This window comes from Falco punctatus (genome assembly GCF_963210335.1).
Source record: "Falco punctatus genome assembly, chromosome: 1".
NCBI classification, from domain to species: Eukaryota; Metazoa; Chordata; class Aves; order Falconiformes; family Falconidae; genus Falco; species Falco punctatus.
In genome coordinates, this window is record NC_137580.1 from 119,298,029 (window position 1) to 119,318,916 (window position 20,888).

At 46.7% G+C, this 20,888-nt stretch overlaps 1 protein-coding gene and 1 long non-coding RNA gene across 2 annotated transcripts in view; one reads left to right on the forward strand and one right to left on the reverse strand.

The window, feature by feature from the left end:
• Window positions 1-20,888, reverse strand: part of MYO15B (myosin XVB) — a 43,620-nt gene that overhangs the window by 8,119 nt on the left and 14,613 nt on the right. Inside the window, exons 21-50 of the mRNA XM_080376325.1 lie at window positions 20,700-20,875; window positions 20,180-20,273; window positions 18,439-18,516; window positions 16,787-16,844; window positions 15,132-15,262; window positions 14,915-15,010; window positions 12,887-13,122; window positions 12,623-12,801; window positions 11,838-11,910; window positions 11,183-11,389; window positions 10,996-11,075; window positions 10,446-10,814; window positions 10,010-10,039; window positions 8,922-9,032; window positions 8,648-8,742; window positions 7,841-8,065; window positions 7,255-7,351; window positions 6,703-6,849; window positions 6,220-6,409; window positions 6,008-6,098; window positions 5,254-5,476; window positions 3,621-3,733; window positions 3,035-3,094; window positions 2,715-2,790; window positions 2,084-2,202; window positions 1,723-1,841; window positions 1,130-1,271; window positions 885-996; window positions 392-558; window positions 21-133 (exon numbers count right to left, since the gene is read on the reverse strand). Coding sequence (XP_080232451.1) covers window positions 21-133; window positions 392-558; window positions 885-996; window positions 1,130-1,271; window positions 1,723-1,841; window positions 2,084-2,202; window positions 2,715-2,790; window positions 3,035-3,094; window positions 3,621-3,733; window positions 5,254-5,476; window positions 6,008-6,098; window positions 6,220-6,409; window positions 6,703-6,849; window positions 7,255-7,351; window positions 7,841-8,065; window positions 8,648-8,742; window positions 8,922-9,032; window positions 10,010-10,039; window positions 10,446-10,814; window positions 10,996-11,075; window positions 11,183-11,389; window positions 11,838-11,910; window positions 12,623-12,801; window positions 12,887-13,122; window positions 14,915-15,010; window positions 15,132-15,262; window positions 16,787-16,844; window positions 18,439-18,516; window positions 20,180-20,273; window positions 20,700-20,875 — 4,007 coding nt within the window. The remainder of the gene's footprint in view (window positions 1-20; window positions 134-391; window positions 559-884; window positions 997-1,129; window positions 1,272-1,722; window positions 1,842-2,083; window positions 2,203-2,714; window positions 2,791-3,034; window positions 3,095-3,620; window positions 3,734-5,253; window positions 5,477-6,007; window positions 6,099-6,219; window positions 6,410-6,702; window positions 6,850-7,254; window positions 7,352-7,840; window positions 8,066-8,647; window positions 8,743-8,921; window positions 9,033-10,009; window positions 10,040-10,445; window positions 10,815-10,995; window positions 11,076-11,182; window positions 11,390-11,837; window positions 11,911-12,622; window positions 12,802-12,886; window positions 13,123-14,914; window positions 15,011-15,131; window positions 15,263-16,786; window positions 16,845-18,438; window positions 18,517-20,179; window positions 20,274-20,699; window positions 20,876-20,888) is intronic.
• LOC308059573 overlaps window positions 16,755-20,888 on the forward strand; it is a 37,916-nt gene continuing 33,782 nt past the window's right edge. The window contains exon 1 of the long non-coding RNA XR_013926321.1: window positions 16,755-17,069. This is a non-coding gene — a long non-coding RNA (uncharacterized lncRNA). The remainder of the gene's footprint in view (window positions 17,070-20,888) is intronic.

The window sequence follows — 20,888 nt, forward strand, 5'->3', positions numbered from 1 at the left end:
AAGGACCACAGCCTACTCACGTGGACTGAGCATCTCGGAAGTAGGCTATAGCGAAGTCCATCATGGTATAATGATCACCAGCAGGGACTAGCATGATGCTGTTGGGTTCTGATGTCAGGCTGGGAACAGAACTCTGCAGGGACAGCCCCCAAACCCACCCTAAAAAGTCAGCTGAGGAACTGCAGCACATATTCTCACCTGCCAGACCTCATCTGTGTGTGGTGCCTCCCCTTCCCACTATGACAGTATTTGAGGTCTCCATCTGCAAGGCTTAAGCAGTCATCTTCCCTCTAGCCTAGGAGGTCAGATGCTACCCGGGCCATGGACCCACCCTGGCAGCTTCCACAGAGCTCAGCCATATGCCCCTAGAATTTCCCCAAGGATAACTCACCGTCACCTCCCTGCTAGTGTTCCTGCTCTCCAGGGAAGCTTGCACGCTCTTCTGCCACCCTCCACATCTCCCCATGCTGGTGCTGAGGTAATCAGGGGCTGCGGCCAATTGCACCAGGCTGGTGGGGAAAATACCACAGCGGCCACCAGTGGAGCCGAACTGCCAGCCTACAGAAACAAGGGAGAAAAAGCCTGGAACCATGGCAGTTACCAAGAGAAACGAGCAGTCAAGCATTCTAGCGGCAAAGGAGAGCATCAGACTGACTAGGTTTTCCTGCCTCCTATGATAACATCCCCTATAACTATGGCAGCTGGAACAAGGTGGGCTGCTGTCAGAGAGTGGCAGAGCTAAATGCTGGCTGTGCCAGCCCTTCACAGCCTGCTTTCCTCTGGTTTACTCAACAGCAGCATGTAGAGCATCTGGGCACCATGGGTCCAGCAGGCCCTTGGACGCAGTCCCCACCTTTCCTGCAAATCTCAACAAATTCCCTCACCTGGCTCCATGCCCTGCATGGGCAGTAACTCAATGAGGTCACCCTTCTTGAAGCTAAGAAGGCTCTTGTCATCCACGATGTAGCTGCGCAGAGCAACAACGTAGTTGGTATCCTGGGGAAAAAGCGACAGGGGGTTCAAATCTCATCCCCAGGATGTGAAGGACTCAGACCATTTCATCCCATGGACACTCTCAGGTCCAGGTGGGAAACCACCATTCCCTACTGCGCTGCAGCCACTCCCTCACCTGCCTCAGCTCCTGGAGGAAGAGTTCCACCATGGCCTTGATGCACAGAGCCTTTGGAGAACGCAGGAAGAGCTGCTCTGTCTTCAGGGAGAACTCCAGGGCATTGTTGCCCTTCAGTTCCACTGACAGCACATCTGCAAAGCTGAGAACACAGCCTTCATCCTCAGGCTCCTTCTGCCAGAGCTAAGGACGCAGCTCATGGGGGTGGGAGCTCATTCCAAGGACTGAGAATGGAGACAGGCCTCAGCATGCTCCAGAGGGTGGCCTTTCACTGTGTTACAACAGTAACAGCACCATAGGCTGCTCATGGCTTTCATCATACCACTCCTGAGGACCTGTCTTGTGATGACGTGCGTGGAGCTGACTCTCACCTAGCACTCACATAGCATAAGCAAATCACAAGATAGAAGGAAAGGGAATGGCCAGACTCATTAGAAGGAGGGTCAGTGAGTCACAACTAGCTTAGGACAGGCCTAGATAGCACAGCACAACCAGGGAACATTCAGCTCAATCGCTCAGTTTGCCTCCTAACACTCTGAAAGCATCCTGCAAGTGACAAATTATCCTGCAGCAACTAGTGTCCTTTTGCTCACCTGTAGCTGTGAAGAATCTTCAGGTGTTCAGGATTATAGCCAGCTGCTTTCACCACCTTCAGCAGCCGCAAGCCCCGGTGAGAAACACCCAGGATCTGGACATCGCTTCCCCCTTCCCCCTGTAAGAGAAGTGCAGCAGAGAGCATCAAAGCATCTGGACAGGATGCAGCAGGGGAAGAAGATGCTACCACATGACCATGAAGGAGGACCTGGGCTGACAGAGGTGTCAAACCCAGAGAAGTACCTAAGGCACAGAAGAATGACTGATGTGTGGCCAGGCAGGGAGACAGAAAGAGATCCCAGGTGAACTAAAGCCACACAGCTAAAGCAAGCCCAAGGTCTTGAGAAAATTAAGACTCACATGAACTGGGAAAAGGCGAGAGAAATAGTTAGCCCAGTTATCCCGAGCAGCCAGTACAATCCTCTTCTTTATCGCATCCTCCTGAATGGACTGGACATTGTTGCCAACCCGGAACTCCACTACCAGGGTTACAAAACAGATACTTTCTTAGTGAGACAGAGATGGCCAAGTCTCCCTCTGGCCAGGGACTCATTCACACCAGTCCCCCTCAGTGATTACAGTGCAGCAAACAACATGCAGAGGCGAAAGGATACCAAATTATTTTGCACACCAGTCTACTATTATTTTCTCTCCCCCTCTCCATGGAGCTCTTGTCAAATACGACAGTTGGATTTTAGGGCAACTCAAAATTCCATCCTTGGGCTTCAGTTTCCTCTTCCCACAATAAACATACCAGAACTAAGTTTTTCTGGCCCAGAGAAATTTCAGGGCAATTTTCTGGCCATTTAGAGTAAACAAACATTCCTACACTGCACTACACAGCACACACAAATGTGCTTTCTTGCTGCAGTGACAAACATTCCTCCTCTGCCCTAAGTCCTGCCTGAAAGGGCTTGGAGGATGGTTTCTCATTTCAAATCAAAATCTGGGATGGGCACAGGGAGGAAGGGATGATGGGGCGGTTAATTACTTAGCAGGTCTTTCATCTTGCGCTTCTCTTCCCTGGAGATCCGAAAGCAGGAATCAGAGAAAGTGTCACGCATGATCTGCAAAGGAAGGAAACTGAGAGGCTTCCACTGAAAAGACCACATCTGATTATGCTGGAGTATCCAAAGCTGTTAAACAGACTGAGTTTCAGAGAGGAGTGAACACGGGCTTCACTGAACGGACCTGGAGGAGAGGCCAGCACTGCTAGGGATATGCAGAAGCAAAGGCAATTTGTGCAATGTAATTACGGAGCATTTTGTCCCCAGAGAGATGACAGGCCTTGAGTCATACACCAGTACATACCTGTTCACACAGCAAGTTCAGACAATAAGGGTGACTGAAATTTTCTTTGGGGTAAAACACCTGTGAGAGGAGGATAAAAACAACAGTGATGTTACAGATGTTTCAGAAATAGCTCCACTGCCAGAAAGAAGTTAATTCATCCCCAAGGACAGGCAGGGAAGAGACACTGTGAATGTGAACAGAAAGACCAGGAGTGAAGGACCAAAAGTAAAGTGGTGAGACCATGGGATGAACCCTGGTGAGTTCAGTGCGCTCTCCAACACTTGATTTTAAACACATTTGTATTATTTTAATAGGAAAGCACCAGGTAACAACAAATTTACTTTATTTGTAGATTTCTCAGTGCTTTACAGAGAAAGGAAAGGACGAGTAAGGAAACTGAAACACAAGAGCCAGTAAGGCAGAGTAGGACCCGGATCCCCTTTGAGATGCTTCCCTGCCTCTGACTCAGGTCTCATGTGACCTCCTCCCAGAACTATCTTTGTGCTTTTATATCAGACTGGCTGCCTATGACAAAAATATATTTTAACCAAATGTGGGACCGGTTCCCTCCCACCATAGCCAGCCCTCAGCTAATGATCTGTACCTCTTTGCGCAGAAAGATTTTCCAGGCAGGGTTGACATAGGAAAAGCTGACACTGGTAGTGAGCTTGAACAGCTGGGTCTTGATACCATCATCTTCTACTGTTACAGCAGAGTCTGTGTGAGGAGAAAGAGCAGTTAAATTGGGTTTTGCTGAATCACCTTCCCACCTGCCAAAGACCTACCAAGAGGAAGGGGACAGTACCACATGCCTGACTGAAGATTACTGTCAGGAGCCCTCTTGAAGGTCAGTGATCAGCTAATGTGAATGCATGCACAGAACAGTCGGCGTCTAAGTACCAGCATTTCTGATAGCGTTTATACTTGCTGTAGTAGCCACAAAGTTCAGCGCTCATAATAGAGACACTCCAGAGATAGGGACCACAGTGTCCCAGGCAAAATACTACCACTGTGCTTAAGGTTGAAGACACAAGTTTCACTTCATTATAAAAAGGCTGTTAAGGGTTTCATAAAGACATAAAAATTCTCCTGTGAGCTTGCAGGCTAAAAAGTTCTGGTACAAGGCACCCAGTACTTGCACTGGATTTTCTCTCTGCAGGAGCAGACAGGCTGTTTGAAGGCAGCCATTCAAAGGCATTGCTTTATGAGGTAGGAATGTCTTCATTTAAGCACTCCCAACTTTCAAATCTTCAGAATTCATAGACAAGAAATGTGGTAGATCCCATGGTTCAGCTGTTTCTATATCCCTATTCAAAAGCACATAGGGATCTTTTAGGCTAATTCAGTTAGTTTGATTTACTTTCACAGGACTTTCACAGAGAGGGGGGGTGAAACAGGGAAATTCTTTTATACCAGGGAAGCTGCTGCATGATGGAGTCCTTCAGTAATGTGTTTGGCTGACTGTGCCTTGCATGTTAAAAAATGTGATGCTGATGAGAGTTTTAAACAGCTTGAAATACATTGGTAAATGTATCCAAAATAGCAGGGAAGTACAAAATGAATTAATGGCTCCAAGCTCCCACTGAAATTCAGAGGCAAAACCTAAGACTGAGTAACACTTCTAAACTACTGCTGAGAAGCAATAGCTATGCCATTTTTTCAGGTGGGCAGCATCTTTATGTGAGACTCTTTATGTGGCCAATGTACAAGGTGTCCCAGGCTCTCATTCTCCCTCTGGGACACATTCCCTCATTCCTCAGCCTGTCTCTAAGGTCCCTCCAGGCAATCTGGATAGTAAACTACCTGGCTTCCCATTCCTCCCTGGTCTAAAGTTCATCTGTTGAATCACACCTTTGACAAAGTAACTATGCTTCAGGTAGGCAATAAAATGTATTGTGAACTGGACCTTGATAAAGCTGTAGCCCAAAGGTCCTTTCTGCTTTTAGCTATGCTTTTCAGACAAACCCAGCCCCTCCATCATCTGTGCCTGACATTCTGCACTGCACTGCACTGGGAGGAAAGGGAAGAGTTAGAGCTGGGAAATGCCATGCTGATTACTGGGCCAGACTAGAACTATGACAGTCTCTCTGATTTCACACAGCCCACGCAAGTCTTTGGCCAGGTGGCCGATGACAGAACATGTGCTGTGACTCTCCCAAGCCACTGGGCTGATCCCAACCACATCCCCTCCCTGCCCCCCACTCACCAAATCCCACTTGGGTAAAGTCAATACTCACCCTTCCCTGTGGATTCCTGCCAGCCTTGGTTCCCAGGCAGGAGAGTCAAAGGCAGTGGTGGGGGAGAAGGGGGAGAAGATGGTGCCTGAGAACCTGGTGGGGTGCTCTCCTGGCTGAAGACGGACAGGAGAGGCAACTGCTTCTCCTTAATAGACCTGGAAGCTGAGCCTGGCTTGGGCTTGAGTGGTGGAGGTGTTTTCTTCTCCTGTGGCAGGGAGGATGGCTGCAAGATAACCAAATCATTTGACCCAGTCATCCTCTGCGTTACTGTGCTCTGTCCTGACACTGCTGTTATAAGCCATCCCTAGGGCAGCAGTCCAATCCTGGAAGCAAGCTCTAGGTGAACAGGGATACCAGGACCTTGAAATCAACACACTACAACCAAACCCAGGTGCAGAGAATCAAGTATTTGAGATTGAAGCCTCCAGTTGAGAAGGGGAAAAAGACATTAATGGGCCAAGACCTTGGTGCCAAAGGAGAGGAACATGAGTGCTTGCTTCCAGATCAGCCCTGAACATACCACAATAGGACTTGCTTCTCCAAAGCCTTTTCTTCAGGACCTCAAGTGACTTTGTAGATTGGAACCCAGTCTAGGATGGGCAGCACCATGGTATGAGCTCATAGCTAGCTAGTAACCCAACAAGAAATCACCTGGCTGGTACTGCACTACCAGGTAGCTCCCAACCTGTTGGAGACTGGATATAGAGGCTCTTTCTGCTGAGCTCTTAAGGTGACCGGAGAGCACAGAACTCACAGATTTGGATGATGGGAGGTTCATCATTCCCAGCTTAGCCAGAGCTTCATTTTTAGGGTCATTCTTCTTTATAAATGGCTTGGACACTCTCCTGCAAGGAAATGGGGAGCACAGTTACAGGGGGTGCAGAGGGGTTGTGGCCATGTGGCAGTGCTGGGATGCTGTCCCACTCATCTCATTCCTGCCCACCCAGGTGGATCCCGCTCTCTCACCTGACGGGCTCAATGGGCTGCGGCTCAGGAGCTGGCCTGCTCTGGTACATTTTGATGATGTTGCCGATCTCCCGGCTGGGTGCACGCCGTGACTCAGGGCCTGAAGGCTTCACTACCAGTGGCTCCTTCTTCGCTTTTGGTGTCTGCTTTATTGTGTTTGGCTCAGAAGGTGGCAAAGGGGGAGCAGGAGCTATTGGGGATGACAGCTTTAACCAAGAGACCAGCAAAGACACAGGAAAAATCCCTTTATTTCATTTGAAGATCCCTCTCTTTCACACCTAGGCTGACTGGCCATGGCCTTCCACTGCCTTGCTTTGGGATCCCACTTCCCAAAGCTCAGGCCTTTCTCTCTCTCCTCTCCCATCAAGATGCAGATTCCCAGAAAAGCCAGATCCTTTCCTCCTCTGGCTGTATCCTGGCCTGATTGTCCTGGAAAGTTCCTGCTGATAAGCCTGCCTGGGTCACCACTGCACAGCATCTTACCTGCCTCTGTTTTAGGGCTAGGCTTCTCTTCTTTCCTCTTCTCCTGCTCCTCTTCCTTCTCCTCCTCCTGCTTTGGCTGGGGATTTGCTGGAGGGGTCCAGATTTTGGAAGGAGGCCTGACTTTCTTCACTCGGATATGTTGCTCTCCTGCATAGAAAGAGGGATCTGAGCTAGTTGAAACCACACCCAAAACCTAGCATTAACGGCATAGTTCCACCCTTTCATCAGTCAGCAGAAGCCAATGCTTTCTAGAGGCAAAAGAGTGTGTGACAGTCACAAGCCCAAAGATTGATTGGGATCTACAGCTGGAACCACAGGCTGTGGCATAATCATGGCTGTGAAAGACACACACATCTGCAAAAACTGGCAACAGAACACTTCACAATCTGAACTGCAGTCAGGCACCAAAAACTCCTGCTGCACACAGCACTACCAGCTCCTGCAGGGATTAGTTGGGTTCCAGACAGGGAGACAAGAATGCCTTGTTACGCCAAGGAGGCTGCAGAACAAGGTATTATGATGAGTGAAATTCCCAAAGTGGTAAACACTCACCCATTTTCTGAAAATATGCTCTCTTCTGCTGGAAGGTTTCCCGAGGAGAATCATCATCTTCACTGCTGGAGAACTGGTCTACCGTGTAGTCGTAAACCTGTGAGAAATTCACAACACAGTTAGTTAGCACTAGCCAGCAGATACCTCCATAGTGCTCTTAAGTTCAGAGGTGATCTTCCCTCGCCAAGTTCTGATCTAGAACTTCTCCCCATCTGGCAGTGTCCTAAGAGATCAGTCTATCACCCAAGGAATCATCAACCAAGTGCAGAGAAGGAGCAGTATGTTAGAGGTCCAAGACAGCTTGCTGGAAAATAAAGAACTGAGAGATTAATTTTCCTGTGGAAAAATTCAGATCAGCTGGGAATTAATGGGCCAACACTGCAGCCAAACCTCCACAGAGCTAATGTCACTAAGGTTTGATCCTGTGTCTTAACTCAGCAAGCAGAGTTTGAAATGCCACAGTATCCTAGGTAAGCTTAGCTCTGTTCTCCACTCTGCCAAACCACTGCCACACTGGAAGGGAAGCAGAGCAAATACAAACCATGAAATTCAAACCAAATTCTCCACCCTTTTTTGTTTCTCATACCGGTTCTTCTGCTGGCAATTCTGGAGCTTTTGGTGGTGGTGCAGCATTCTGGCTGCTCGGAGGCTTCTTGGGTTTTGGAGAAGTGGCTGGCGCTGGGGCTCGGGTTTGTGGTGGACTTGGGTCTCTTGGCCTTGAGTTCTCAAGAGGCTGTTTCCACCGCTGCTGTTGCTGCTGTTGCTGCTGTTGCTGGGAAATGCTTATAGCTTGGAGGGTCATCTGCTGGGCCTGAAGAAAGGAATTGCAATGTCCATGAGCTCTAGACTACATAAAAACACCAGTCAGGCTGTCCCATTCTTTCACTGGTAATCACAGAACATCTACATAGTCCACTGCAGATTTTCCAGTGTTATGGACAAGACATGCCCGGGGAGTCTGCTCCCACCTAGCCAAGTAGGCAGAGCTCCTAACAACAGCCCAAATATTCAGCTACCAGTGAGATAGCCTAGGACCTCCATGCACTCAAAAGGCTTTGTACAGAAAGCAGAACACCACAAATCCGCACCTGTAGCAAATCCAATCTTAAAAACACATGGGAATTACAGCTGAGGCTTCTCAGGGCCTGCTCTCATCCCTGCTACTTGCTCACCTATTGTGCATCAGTGTCCCCAAGGGGGAAAAAGGGGGTTCACAGTTTTGCAGTCTTAAATAATCCCAACTTTATACAGCTAACCCCCAGCACAAGCACAGATTGTTACAGAGCAGGACTAAGGCAGGAGGGGAGCATGGCTAACCTCTTCACAGCACATACACCAGTGTATTTTTCTTCCCCAGTTCCTGGTCCCTTCCCAGCCAGTCCCTTTCACTCACCATGAGCATGGCTTGCTGGTTGATAAAGGTTTGCTGTTGTGCTGCTAATTGATTGGGATCTACAGCTGGAACCACAGGCTGTGGCATAATCATGGCTGTGAAAGACACACACATCTGCAAAAGCCCACAGGCATTCCCCACAGTGCCCGAGCATCAGCCCAGAGCTGAGTGTTCACTGTGCACCCCACCTGACATTCAAATGCACAGGCTCCATTGCAACACCCACCTTCCCATCCTATTCCCCTGTATGGTTACGGAAACGCTGTATTAATACCTGGCATAGGTGTAATCCCACCAGCTGCTGGCATCATAGGCGTGGCTGCTGGCATCCCCATCATCGAAGGCATGGGCTGGTAGACTGGTGCTTGAGTCATTCCAGAAAAGCCTAGAGGTAAAAGACCATATGCACAGTGTTTCTGGGGGGACTGCAGATGAGAAAGTCCTGATCAACCCCACAGAACGCATTGCATAGGCTGGGTACCTCTGGTTGTCTCCAGATGTACCAACCACAGGGACATGTGAATGGTTTATCCGTTCACACACAGAAGGACACAGCAAACTCAAGTGGAAAAAGGAAACCAAAGAGAAATGCACGGCCTGCCAGACTTTACAATAGGAGTATCCAGACCCTGCTTCTGCAGCCTAGCTTAGGACACCACCATCCTTCATGACTAAGCATATAAATAACTCCTGTCTGTGTATGATTACAGAGCAGGGTTTCTTCTGAGGGATGGGCAAAGATGTCTGGGAGTGTCACATCCCTATCTGTCTCTTTGCAGCAGGTATCAAGGGTGAGTGAACAATGAGACCTGGCCTGAGTGGCTTTGTGTATCATGTGAAGGAGCTATGGGGAGAAAGGAATTCCTCTGCTTTAAGCAGTCAAGTCACATTTGAGGCCACAAAACAGAAATCCCACTGAGGGCAAAGCCAGCAAAGCAAGGGGCATGGACATCAGTCTCAGCTAGGAGTGAGTCAGCACACAGCACTGGTCTACTGAGTCATGATGTCAGTGAAAGTGGTCCAGGGGTGCCATGGAGAGAAGTTCACATTCCTCGCTGATCTAAGTTGCCACATAAGTGAGAAACTGGCCTCAGGCCAATGATCTGTAATAGGGCTTGCATGCCCCAGAGACTCTACAATAGCCAAAAATAGTCCCAGTCTCAGTAATGATCTGAACAGGACATTCCCCACATTTCTGAAGCCACTGGGTATGTTCCTACACATGCAGATTTCTCAGTGCCATTAATATATTGGTGTTTGACTCCACCCTACCAAAAATACCCGAGTCTTAGCTCCACAGAAATGAGGAAAAGTAAAGAAACCAAGCACACGAAAACCTCTTCAAGGTTCAGACTTACTAACCCAAGGAATAGCTAGAGATGATGGGAAAGTCTGTAAGGAAGCAATAAGAAATATTAAAACCCTCCCCTGAGAAAGACAGCAACTGTTTTATGAAAGCACAAGGTGAACAGAAGCTGAATACATGACCTAGGGGTAGTACTGGCCTAGGGAACAAGTGGCCTGGGTCAGAAGCAAGACACCTGTTGCCTTGACCCCAAGACTAACTCGAGAGAAATGAAAAGCAGAACAAAGGCAGTACCCTTACCTAGCACCTTACCCAAAGCATCTGTCTCCCAGCACTTGGGAGTGAAAAGTGCAACTTCTGATGACCTACACTAAAGAGCAAAGTCAGCTGAACCCATGTAATAATTAGCTCTTAAGGGACTACCTGACTTGTACTCGCTGAAGCTTATGTAGCCCCACAGGTGTTCTCAGCTGTCCCCATCCCCTTACAGACCTGTAGAAGGGAAGATTCCTCTCTGGGTGGGTCCAATCTTTCCACCTCCTTTCATGCGTCCAGTCAGAATCTCCTTGTTCTCCATATCCTGCATCAAGAAAAAAAACCAGTTATCTGAGCTCAGAGAGATGGACTTCACAGAGGGACAGCCATCCAGAGGCATCTTCTGAGCTGAGCAGGGGCAGACTGAACAGGCAGAGGCATGCTTGAGAGAGTCACAGGAACAGGATTGCTGCAGAGAGGAAGTAAGAGTGAACATCAGGGGACTTACTGGTACTCTGGAGCCTTGATGCAGCACAGTGCTGAAGAGATCATCCACATAGTGATCCAAGCCTACAGGGGTCCTCAGGTCATCTCTGAATCTTGTATCTAAAAGCAGAGAGAAGTCTGGTGACAAGGCAGACTAGGAACATTCCCCTGCCTCCAGTGCCTATTAGATAGTCATGTTTTGGAGTGGAGCCCTTCCTTGCTCTACATCACAAAGAATCACCCGTCTCCCCCTCTGCTCTGATTCCCTGGATAAGACCCATCTAGGTAAGGTCCACCTTACCTGGGTGGAGACTGTTGAATTCTGGGGGCAGGCTAGGTGGTGGGAAGGTAGGCGCCTGGATGCCCGGAGCAGGAGGGATCCTGTTGAAGAGGAAAATGAGGTGAGGACAGTACAGAGTGCTGAGACAAAGACCAGCCACTGGGTGACAGGGCCACAAGTGGTGGGGCAGGAGGATTAGGTGACTTACAAATCCAGGTCAGAGTGCTGGAGGAAGCTTCTCTCCCTTTCAGGAGTGATGGGGTACTCAGCCAAGGACTGAGAGGGGCTGCTGAGGTTGCTGGCATTCTCCATCTCTCCAATGAGGTCCAGCACAAAGTCACAGCCCAGCAGGTCCTGCCATGTGTTGCCAGTAAACATGGAGATAGACCACCCTCGAGACTTTTTATCACAGCCCCTGGTAATAGGAAAAGAAAGGAGAGAAAAGGTGTCCAGGTAGGCAGGGGAAAAGGAGAGAAAGGAAAACTGCATTTGGTTCCTTCTTGTCTTATCTATCCTGGCTTAAGTCCTTAAGGTTTAGGTTTAGGTTGTGAATTGACTAGTGCCCAGGGTCAGGAAAAAACTAGAATCACTCAAGATTTGTCCTTTTTTTTTTTTTTTTTTCATCTTTTCTCTGAAGCTCCTCTGACAGATCACGCCAGTGATTCCTCTGTTCCTGAAGAGGCCCACAGTTTATGCACGCAGATGGAAGGGTGAAGGAGAGAGCACAAGCCTAAGTGGGTAGGGTGTGGCTATTCCACATCTGACCATAAAAATTCTAGCCTGCTGTCCTGACCAGTCTTAACCTTAAAACTAGTGACAGATTATTTCACACACCCAGATCTTCCCCCATTCTCTGGCAGTACCTTGCACTCAGGATCCAGTCTGCATACTGCTCCCCAGTCATCCAGGACTCCACCTCAGCTGAGATGATCTCCTCTAGCACAGAAAAGAAATTCAGTACAGACAGCCACCCCAACAGGACCCAAAGCAACACCTAAGCTCCACAGGACACAGGTAGGGCCGGGCTGCAGGGTCTTACACACTCCAGGGCGGGGGCCACAAGAGGACTGAAAGCATGTAGAGGGCTCCACATGAACATATTCATAGCCAAAATAACTGTTTGATGGCACAGGTTGGCATTTCCAGCCTAACAGCTGGAAATCCTCACAGTGTCCTGATTTGCTTGGGCCACCACTCCAGTCACCAAGAAGCCAAAGTAGGGATGTTCTGCATTCAATTCACCGAGCTTCTGATTGCTCAAGAGGCAGTATAAGCCAATATTTGAGCAGGATGAAAGGCAGGAAGTCCCTATAGCAAAGGCAGCAGCTGATGCCGCTTGGGCTATGCAGTAACGGACAACAGGACCCTAGACCCATATTGATACCCAACCAGAACAGCCCTATATTGAGATGGGCCCAAATCCAGAAGAGTCTCATCCCTCAGCCTGAGTAGTAGATGTCATCAGGCCCAGATTTTGGGAGTTTTGGATCTAGATTCAGATGCTTGTATCCCCCATGGCTGTACCAGCCAGAAGCAATGGGTGTTCTGATCCCTCTTTACTAAGCTGAGTATTTTCTGAATGCTGATTTCTGCACTGGAAAAATCCTTAGGGACTAGAAGATAGCAGAAGGGCAGAAACACGAGTTACCATTGAAGGTATGAACATCCAGTACCATCTTCCCTCTTCTCTGGTTTGCAGTCCACTCCAGCTGAGTGGGAGGGTAGGCCCGAGACAATGCAGAGTCTATCTCTGTGTGCTGTGCTGCTGTCAAGATCTTGCGCTGGCAAACAGCGTTGTAGCCCTCCATGCCATGATCTGACACTAATCTAGAAAAAGACAATTAGCATTTAGCACATTGCTCATTTCTCTTAACCTTAATGAAAGTGTAGCTAGGCCTTTTCTCCTCCTTACTTCAGCAACGGCTTCTCCAGTGCTGGTGAAGGGGCAAAGCAGCTCAGCAAAGTCGCCATCAGGACCCAAGCTCGCTGGCTGTGCTCCATGTCTGGGTTTTTCCATGTCTGGACAACCACCTGACTGAAGATTTCATTGCGCAGAGCCACATTATTCAAACCTCTCCCAGCAATGTAGTTGCCCAGAAGTACCTCCTGCCAGCCATCGAGACTCTTGTCACCAATGAACCGCAAAATCTAGAAACATCCGGGGGGGGGGGGGGGGGAAGAAAAAAAGAGAACACTCTAGCTGCAACCCTCTGTCCCAAACTGTTGTTGTAAGGTGACAACCTGGTTTGTAGACAACAGTGTATTTGTGAGCCTAAGAGTAGCCAATACTCCAAGTGGGATCTATTCTCAGGTTTTGTGCACCACCTAAATTCTGGAGAATTTGGGAAACAGTGTTCAGAGAGACTGGACCCTGCCTAAAAGTCAAGACTACTTCAGTCTCTTCTTAGTTATGCCTCTGACTCAGAATGTGTTCATGGGCAAAATACTTCCCCTTCTTTGGGCAGAGGTCAGATACATGAGCCAGTTACTGTAGGCAATTTGTTACTGTGTCTGAGTCCACAGGTTGCCTAGGTATAAAAATATGTATAAGAAATTGATGCTTAGCTGATCTTTGTGAAAAGCTCAGAGTACCAGACATGAAGAAACACTGTCTAACAACTGAATGCTAAAAAGACTTTGGTGTAGTTAATATTATACCAGGTAGTATGAGATGTATCTCAACAAACTCACTTAAGCAAGGATTCAGCTTCTTGGCTATGCATATCAACATCCTGATGCTTTTGTAATTTGTATTTCTCACCTTAGGTACAGAATAATTTCTTTCAGTCTCTGCACTTTAATATGTCATTAGATCAAAATTTTTCTAAAATGCACCATGGACAGCTTTGGAAAGAACTTTTATCAGTGATGGCTCATTTTTTTCTCAGAGAACAACACTTTTTAAAATGGTTAATGGTAGTAAGTGTGTCGAAGACTCACTGAGAGAAAACAGGAGATGGTGGCTGGTTAGTTCTCATGGAATTCTCTGTTGTAAACGCCTACGTGTTACAGCCTTTGCCAAAGAAAGCTGTATTTTTTTGATTAGCAATGGAGAAAAATCATCTTTGATCTTCAGGAAAATAATAGTAGCCTACTTAAATACAATCCTATTCACAAGATTTTTATTGAAGCTTATGGTCTTCTATAATTAGGATCATTAGGACAAAACAAGAGATTGGGTTTAGGTATTATCTTTCCTAATGGGCTTATTTTAATTACACGTAATTCTCAAAAAGATTACCAGATTTACTTAGAAATTATCTGAAGTTTCATTCTCTTTTCAGGGAGTGGAAACTACCATTTTTAAAGAAGAAATGTATGCTTTGCATCCACAGAGATAAAATAACACCATCCCCCTCATGCAAATACTACAGAATTAGGGTGTGGTTCCAGGTGTAGTTTTCTTTATGATAAAGTCCCTGCCTTTTTCCAGCCTTTACACAACAGTTCACTGTCCCCTGTTGCGTACTGATGCAACTGTATGCCTGAGATACAATCCATACATTTACTATAAAACACATAATGGAAAAGGTCTGAGTTAAACTACATTTTTTATGACTGACAGATAAGAGTAAGTGCTTGAAAAGACAGATCTCCTTTATACTTGTCAGTGCTACTGAATCTGGAATACTGGAAAATGAAGGCTTAGCAGTCTGATTCCTGTACATCCTGTCAAATTCTGAGGCTACATCACCAGGAAATTCACTTCAATCCCATCGGTCTGTGGCTGCTGTATGCCTCACCAAGAACACAGCCACCCTGAGGGGTTGCATGTGATCTCTGCCAGACTGCTCCAGTGCCTAGAAGGAGCAATTTATTCTGCTTTCCTAACACACCATGTACTGTAAGAACAGTAGCCACCACCAGCATCTTGTTGTATAAAGGCATCAGAACATTCTTATGCCCACCTGTTCAACATGTCAAGAAAAACACCTCTTACCAATTTGTTGATCTCCAGTGCGCTCTCATGGTATTCAGCATCCAGATGGGTTAAGGGGTGCTGCAGAGGGTGACCAGGGGCAGGAAAATCTGTCTTCTACAAAGAAAGAAAAGGACAGAAACATGGAGCTTGTTCCTGGTGCTGCTAGAACTAGTGTGTCTCCCCAGTGGGGAAGCAATGAAGAGATTTTTAAATTTTTTTAAATCTGAGTTCCCACCTGGAAGTGTGACTTAACAAAGGAGGAGAAAGGATAGCTGTTGATCGTGGGTGGGAGGGAAAGGTCATCTTTGACCTTGACTTCTGGAGGCAATGCCTCTGTTATCTGGTTGGCCTGTGCTCGGTATTGACCTGCAAGAGAAAGAGGTCTTGTGTTGTAGCAGTTGGAAAGGCAGTCACAACACATCCCACGCACAATGCAACACATGGGTAACACGCATCTAACCTGGCCCGAACACCCGTACCAGCCTTCTGGCTCCAGAGACACCCAGTCCACCCCTGCTGCCTCAGACCCCCAAGCAGGCACATCCTCACTTCCTTGAGACCACTTCGGGAGACAGCTTCTACAGCTCTGATCTTTCAGCCTCTTATCCCTGGGTAACACCCAGAGGGCAGTCAGAACCTGGAATTTCAATTCTGTTATGGAGTTTTCAAGGCAGGGAAACACTGAGCCTATGCAGAGATACTGCTGATGACTGTTCAGTTAATAACAGGTCTTCATGATAAGGCACTGGATGAGCGATTTCTCATTAATAATAGAGCAGCAAACTTCTTCCTAAACGAAGAGATTTCTCAATGCAGCACAGCTTCTGTGCATTCCTCTGTCTCCAAACTGTGTCCCCTAATGCTCTCCTCCTCCCCCTCACTGTTAACATCCCATCAGCTTTCATTTTCAGCAGTTCCAGTGTGGTCTGTCCCTGTGAGCTCCTCCAGGTGACATTGCTCACTAGACCAGCTGGTAGTCCCTAAAGCGGTATGACTTGAAGTGTGAGCTATCTGGGAATCCAGCACAGTCTGCTGCAATTCACAAGATCCTTCTGCCTGATTGCATCTTTTACAGTACAATACAGACGGCCAAAAATACAGCTCTCATTTTGTTACATGCTATACCAGCGTGAAGAGGTAAATCCTTCTTCAACCTATTTGCAACTTAAATATATACATTGTCCAAAGAGCTACTGAGGAAACAAAACTACAAATAACTTAACGCTCAAGATTAGGTCAACAACTTGGGAAATTATTTCAGTTAGTGGTATTTTGGTGATTTCAAAACAAAACAAAACTTTCCCTCCCAAGCAAAACATTTCCTTTAATTGTTACATCCTTAAGTTGTTACATTGTTTCTAACTACTTCTATTTTAAAAGCAGTAACTACTTCGAAGAATTAATTTTTAACGAAAACCAAAAAATATTTCTTTGAACTGGCCAAAATTATAGTTTTGATTTCTTCACCTCGAATTTCCTTAAAGATTTTTAACAGAAAAAGATAGGTTTAAGTTTCTCACACCCCAGATATCCAGCTCTGCAAGAGACCTGCATTCATTAAACAGGTTAGTCACACAGCTTTGACCAAAAAGTTTTGCACCATTGCAGTCATCAGTTCTAGCAGCACAGTTCAGAAGAAGAGCTGAAAAGGTAACAAAGATACTGGATTTTAATTTGGTGTTCTGCCCACTGGCCCAAATTGCTTTTCCACCCTGTTGTGTTGAGAAATAACATACACAACACCATTGCCTTTATCATATTTACACTGCAATGATGATAAATCAAATCAACACACGTGATGGCTGGTAGAGCAAGCATGAACTGAAACTGCTAGAAACCAAGGAAATAAACAGTAAAGTAAAGCAGCATGGGAAAGGGAGGATTTCTCACCTTCAGCTGACTGCAGGAGGGCAGCAAGCTCTGCAGGGATCTCCAGCAGTCCCACATCCTGTGACAAGAGCAAGAAAGTCAGTCATTGGGGTACCAGCAGTGACACAACATACAAACCCTGAGCTGTTCTGTTGAGCCTGGGTAAAGCTGCCTTTGAAAAGCTGACGAGAGCAAGGACTGAGCATCTGAGCAAACCCAGTAATAATGGAACACTCAGGAACATTACAAATAAGGAAGTATCACATTAACACAGGTATATGACGGGTCAGCAAAGGAGGGACAGGTGAGTAATTTCTTAATTTCTGAAAAAGTCAACTGCCACAAGGGGAAGTGACAGGGAAGTTGACTTTCTTTGACTCATCTCTCATTACTAATAAATCTTGTGTATTGCACAGAAGAGATTGTAGTTGAAGGGTAAGGGCCATTTCCTCCTGCTTCTTTTTCTGCCATTTTTATTTTTCAATATCCAAGAGTGCTTGGATTTTATGTATATTTTATTTATGCTGATACATAGAGACCTGATTCTGACCTTTGATGCACGCCACTTAATTATGTGCCTACATAATTAAGATGAGAATCTGGCCTATGAGCCTTGATTTTTCACTGTTTGGCACCTTGCATGATGCATGCATTTGTGCAAGATAGGAAGTAAATGGGCCAATGGAACACAGTATGTTGGCATCAGTGTCCGCATATAGTGTCAGTTCAGGGCATTTCAGACAGGACTACTCAGATTAAGACACTATGAGATGAAGCCAAAGACACAAAGCCTGAGCTTTTGAGGTTTGTTTTTTGGGGGTTTGGATTTTTTAAGACTTGCCTAGTAAAGCCTCTACTCATCAGCATACTATTCTGACATCTGTCTCCACATAAACTCTCAGCAATGCTTAAAGATAAGATTTGCAGCTTTTTAAATCAGTTTGATTTTGCTTATAAGAAGATACTTGACTTTAAGTCTAGCTTTTCAGTGGTTTATTCAGGAAGTGGACTGTGAGATTCTACAGTCTTGGATCCACACCTGAGAAAGCATGTGATACTGCAAGAGCACCCAGTGCTAAGTGTTCCCATTGTTGATACTGACAAATCTGTTCAAAACCGTGGATTTTGTCAATTCAGATTTCCTTAACTACACACATCATAGCAAATGTATGCCCAGTCTAAACATATAAATAATGACATTAGTTAGCACTGTTACTTACAGTAGTTGATGCAGGTTAAACTTGTTATGAAGCCTCCCTTCCTCTACAAAATCTTCCATAACTATATTTGTACAGAACTGTCTCATTGCCACCCTTCACAACAGAGCATAATTATCAAAAATAATCTTCCTCCCAGCTCGAAAGAACAGGTTGAGGTAGAGTGCTGTGAACAAATACAGTACTCTGCCTCTGGACCGCTTTATGATGCCCGACTACACTCAGAGACTGGGAAACATTGAATTAATGGAACAGTTATGTATTAGAAGGCTCTTTATACCAGGCTAAACTACCTTCTTGCTACTAGGTTTCCAGCACATATGTGGGCTCTGTGCATTCTCCAGACATTTTGCTGTTCCCCAGCAAATCTGGACTGAGGAGTCAGAAGGGAGAGAGAACTGCCTGAGAGCCTGGCATGTTTTATCTCAGACTTTCCCAGACTGTTTGGCAACTTACCATTCCTTGGTTGGGACTGTCCTCCGTGTCACCACTGGCCAGGGACCTCCTCCTTTGTTTCTTTTCCTCTAACTCCTGCTGTTAGGACATGAAAGGGAGATGAAGGGTGGGAAGAGATGCATGTAAGGTCATTTCCAGCTACTTCTGGGGACAGACTCTGCGGAGGGGCAAGAGCTGGTGTCCTGCTCCAGAAGATAAAATGACAGAACAGCTGCAGGGTCTTCCTGGGACTCAACACAGTGTATTGAAAAGGGGATGCCCAGGCAAAGCCCTTAGCCTTGCTGAACCACCACCTGCCCTGCGCCACACAATTCAACAGCAAGAGCCTTCACCACCTGCCCAGCATTCCTGCCACACCTTTCCTCCTTTGTCTAGCATTTGATGTATCTCAGGACAAAAGCACACAGGAGCTGTCAGAAACATTTACCTGCCTCCTCCAGCATCAAAAAATACAGTAACACAGCCTGAACATGGACAGATGAACTTGTCCATGGAGAGGGACCCCTTTAAAGGGGGTGGGAGGGATACCAGAAGCCAAACTCCCTTGCAGCTCTGCCCTTTCCCATCCATTCTATTGTTCCCCAGCCTTACCACTCACCTGATTCCTACTCCAAGATGGAAAAGGAGGGTGTCTGTCTCTCCCTTTCTTTCTCCTGCCTGCCTAAGTTGCAGAATGGTGTGACTAGATGGGAGGTTATGAGGGTTGGGCTGAGAAAGACAGCAGGCATGCTGAAGTCCAAAGGGCAGGGCTATGGTTGGGGGGAAAGGAGGAACTTTGCAACAGGTGAACTTTGAGACCTTTATTGTTGCTACTGCATGTACAGAGACCTCAGCAAGCAAACACTAGAGGAACAGAAACAGATTCAAAAGAGCTGTGCTGTTGTGGTTACCTGGGAGAAAGAAAAGCTGGATCCTGTCCAAGTAGGAAGGAGCAGGAAAAGGAACACACTGCTCTGGGCATAGCATGACAGAAGGAACCTCTGCAGTCTTCCAGCAATAACACTGACCTTAATCCTCTTCCCCATCCTTTGTCATGCCAGCAGCTGTACTGGGTCCCTCCCTCGTGAAGCTGACAGCTATGGGGATATTATTTGCTACTCTAAGTACGAGTAGTCTGATTTTCCTGTTTTCAATTTTCTTTTTAATAACTTGTGCAAAATATATTCAACCCATTTGACAGAACCATGGCTCTCTCCTGCAAATTATTTTCTATCTTTGCAAACCACTGCCATCTTGTTCTCACTCCAGCTATGGGCCCAGCTAATTTCTAAAAGGCCAAGGACTTCAGTAGACTGAGGTAGCTGTAAGGGGTCAGGGAAGGATCACTGTGGAGTGAAAAAATCTTGCATTTCAGTCACCATCTGGGAAAACACCAGAAACTGAACTGGACAACTTAAAGCAGGATGAACGACCCATAGCTTGAGCAGAACAGCAGCCCTGGAGGCCACAAATGGAATAAGCTCATGTCTTGTGTGGGCAACCTAGAGAAGCTCACATATACAGAATCAGCTGCATTTGTACCACTTTTGCCAATTCTGAATTTCATCTAAGGAGAGGAGGCGCCAGTCTTTGTGGTTCCTTCATTTGACTACATTTATGTCAGCCAGAGTGAAGGCTTGGATCATTTCCAAGAAACTTTCTAAAGCCATCCCTGCCTTGGCCTCACCCAGTCACCAGCTCTCTCTACTTAGAGCAGAAATAGCTCCTGCAGTACACCTGATCCTGAGAAGACTGTTGTTACCTGACAATGCTTCCTCCTTTGAGTCAAAGATCTGGAGATTAAAATCATGGTATTAAATTGTACCAAAGTCTTCTTCAGCTTCCTGTAACGCTTCCTAGAGGGATGTGAAAAGAGAACAACGCTAATGAGGGAAATATCAACAAAATTTAGGTAGACTGTGGACTCAATACAAGGGTATGGGCCAAACATAACGTTAATACAATTAGCCAGTCCACAGGCTTACTGTGTTAAGCCTGGTCCTCTCTTAGATGTTTTCCCTACATCCTTTACTCTAGCTATCACAGTATCAGCCTTAGCACAGGCAAGTTACTGTAACAGTTTTGACAGCAGCTGTATTTCCCCTGGAAACTCTGCTCAGTGTTGGGTACCAGGCTGGGAAGTCCCTCCTCCACCATTCCAGTAACAGGATATCCCCCCACAGAGCAGGCCAGGGAGCCAACATGAGGCCAGGCACATCCCCATCTTGCTGTCCTAGGCAAGGACAAAAGGCTGTACCTTGCCCTAGCCTTTGATTCCTGACCTTGCCTGATAACCTCGGAAGTGAGCCTGAATGATCGTGACTTTCTCCTGGAGGACACGGAGGCGTCTGCGGCGAAGGAGGCATCGGAATTTCCTTTGCAGAGTAACAATGGCCCAACTCTGCCTCTGGCTCCATCGTCTCTCCAGAAGCTGCCTGGCTTTCTCTTTCAGAAAGACCTGAGCAAAAGCA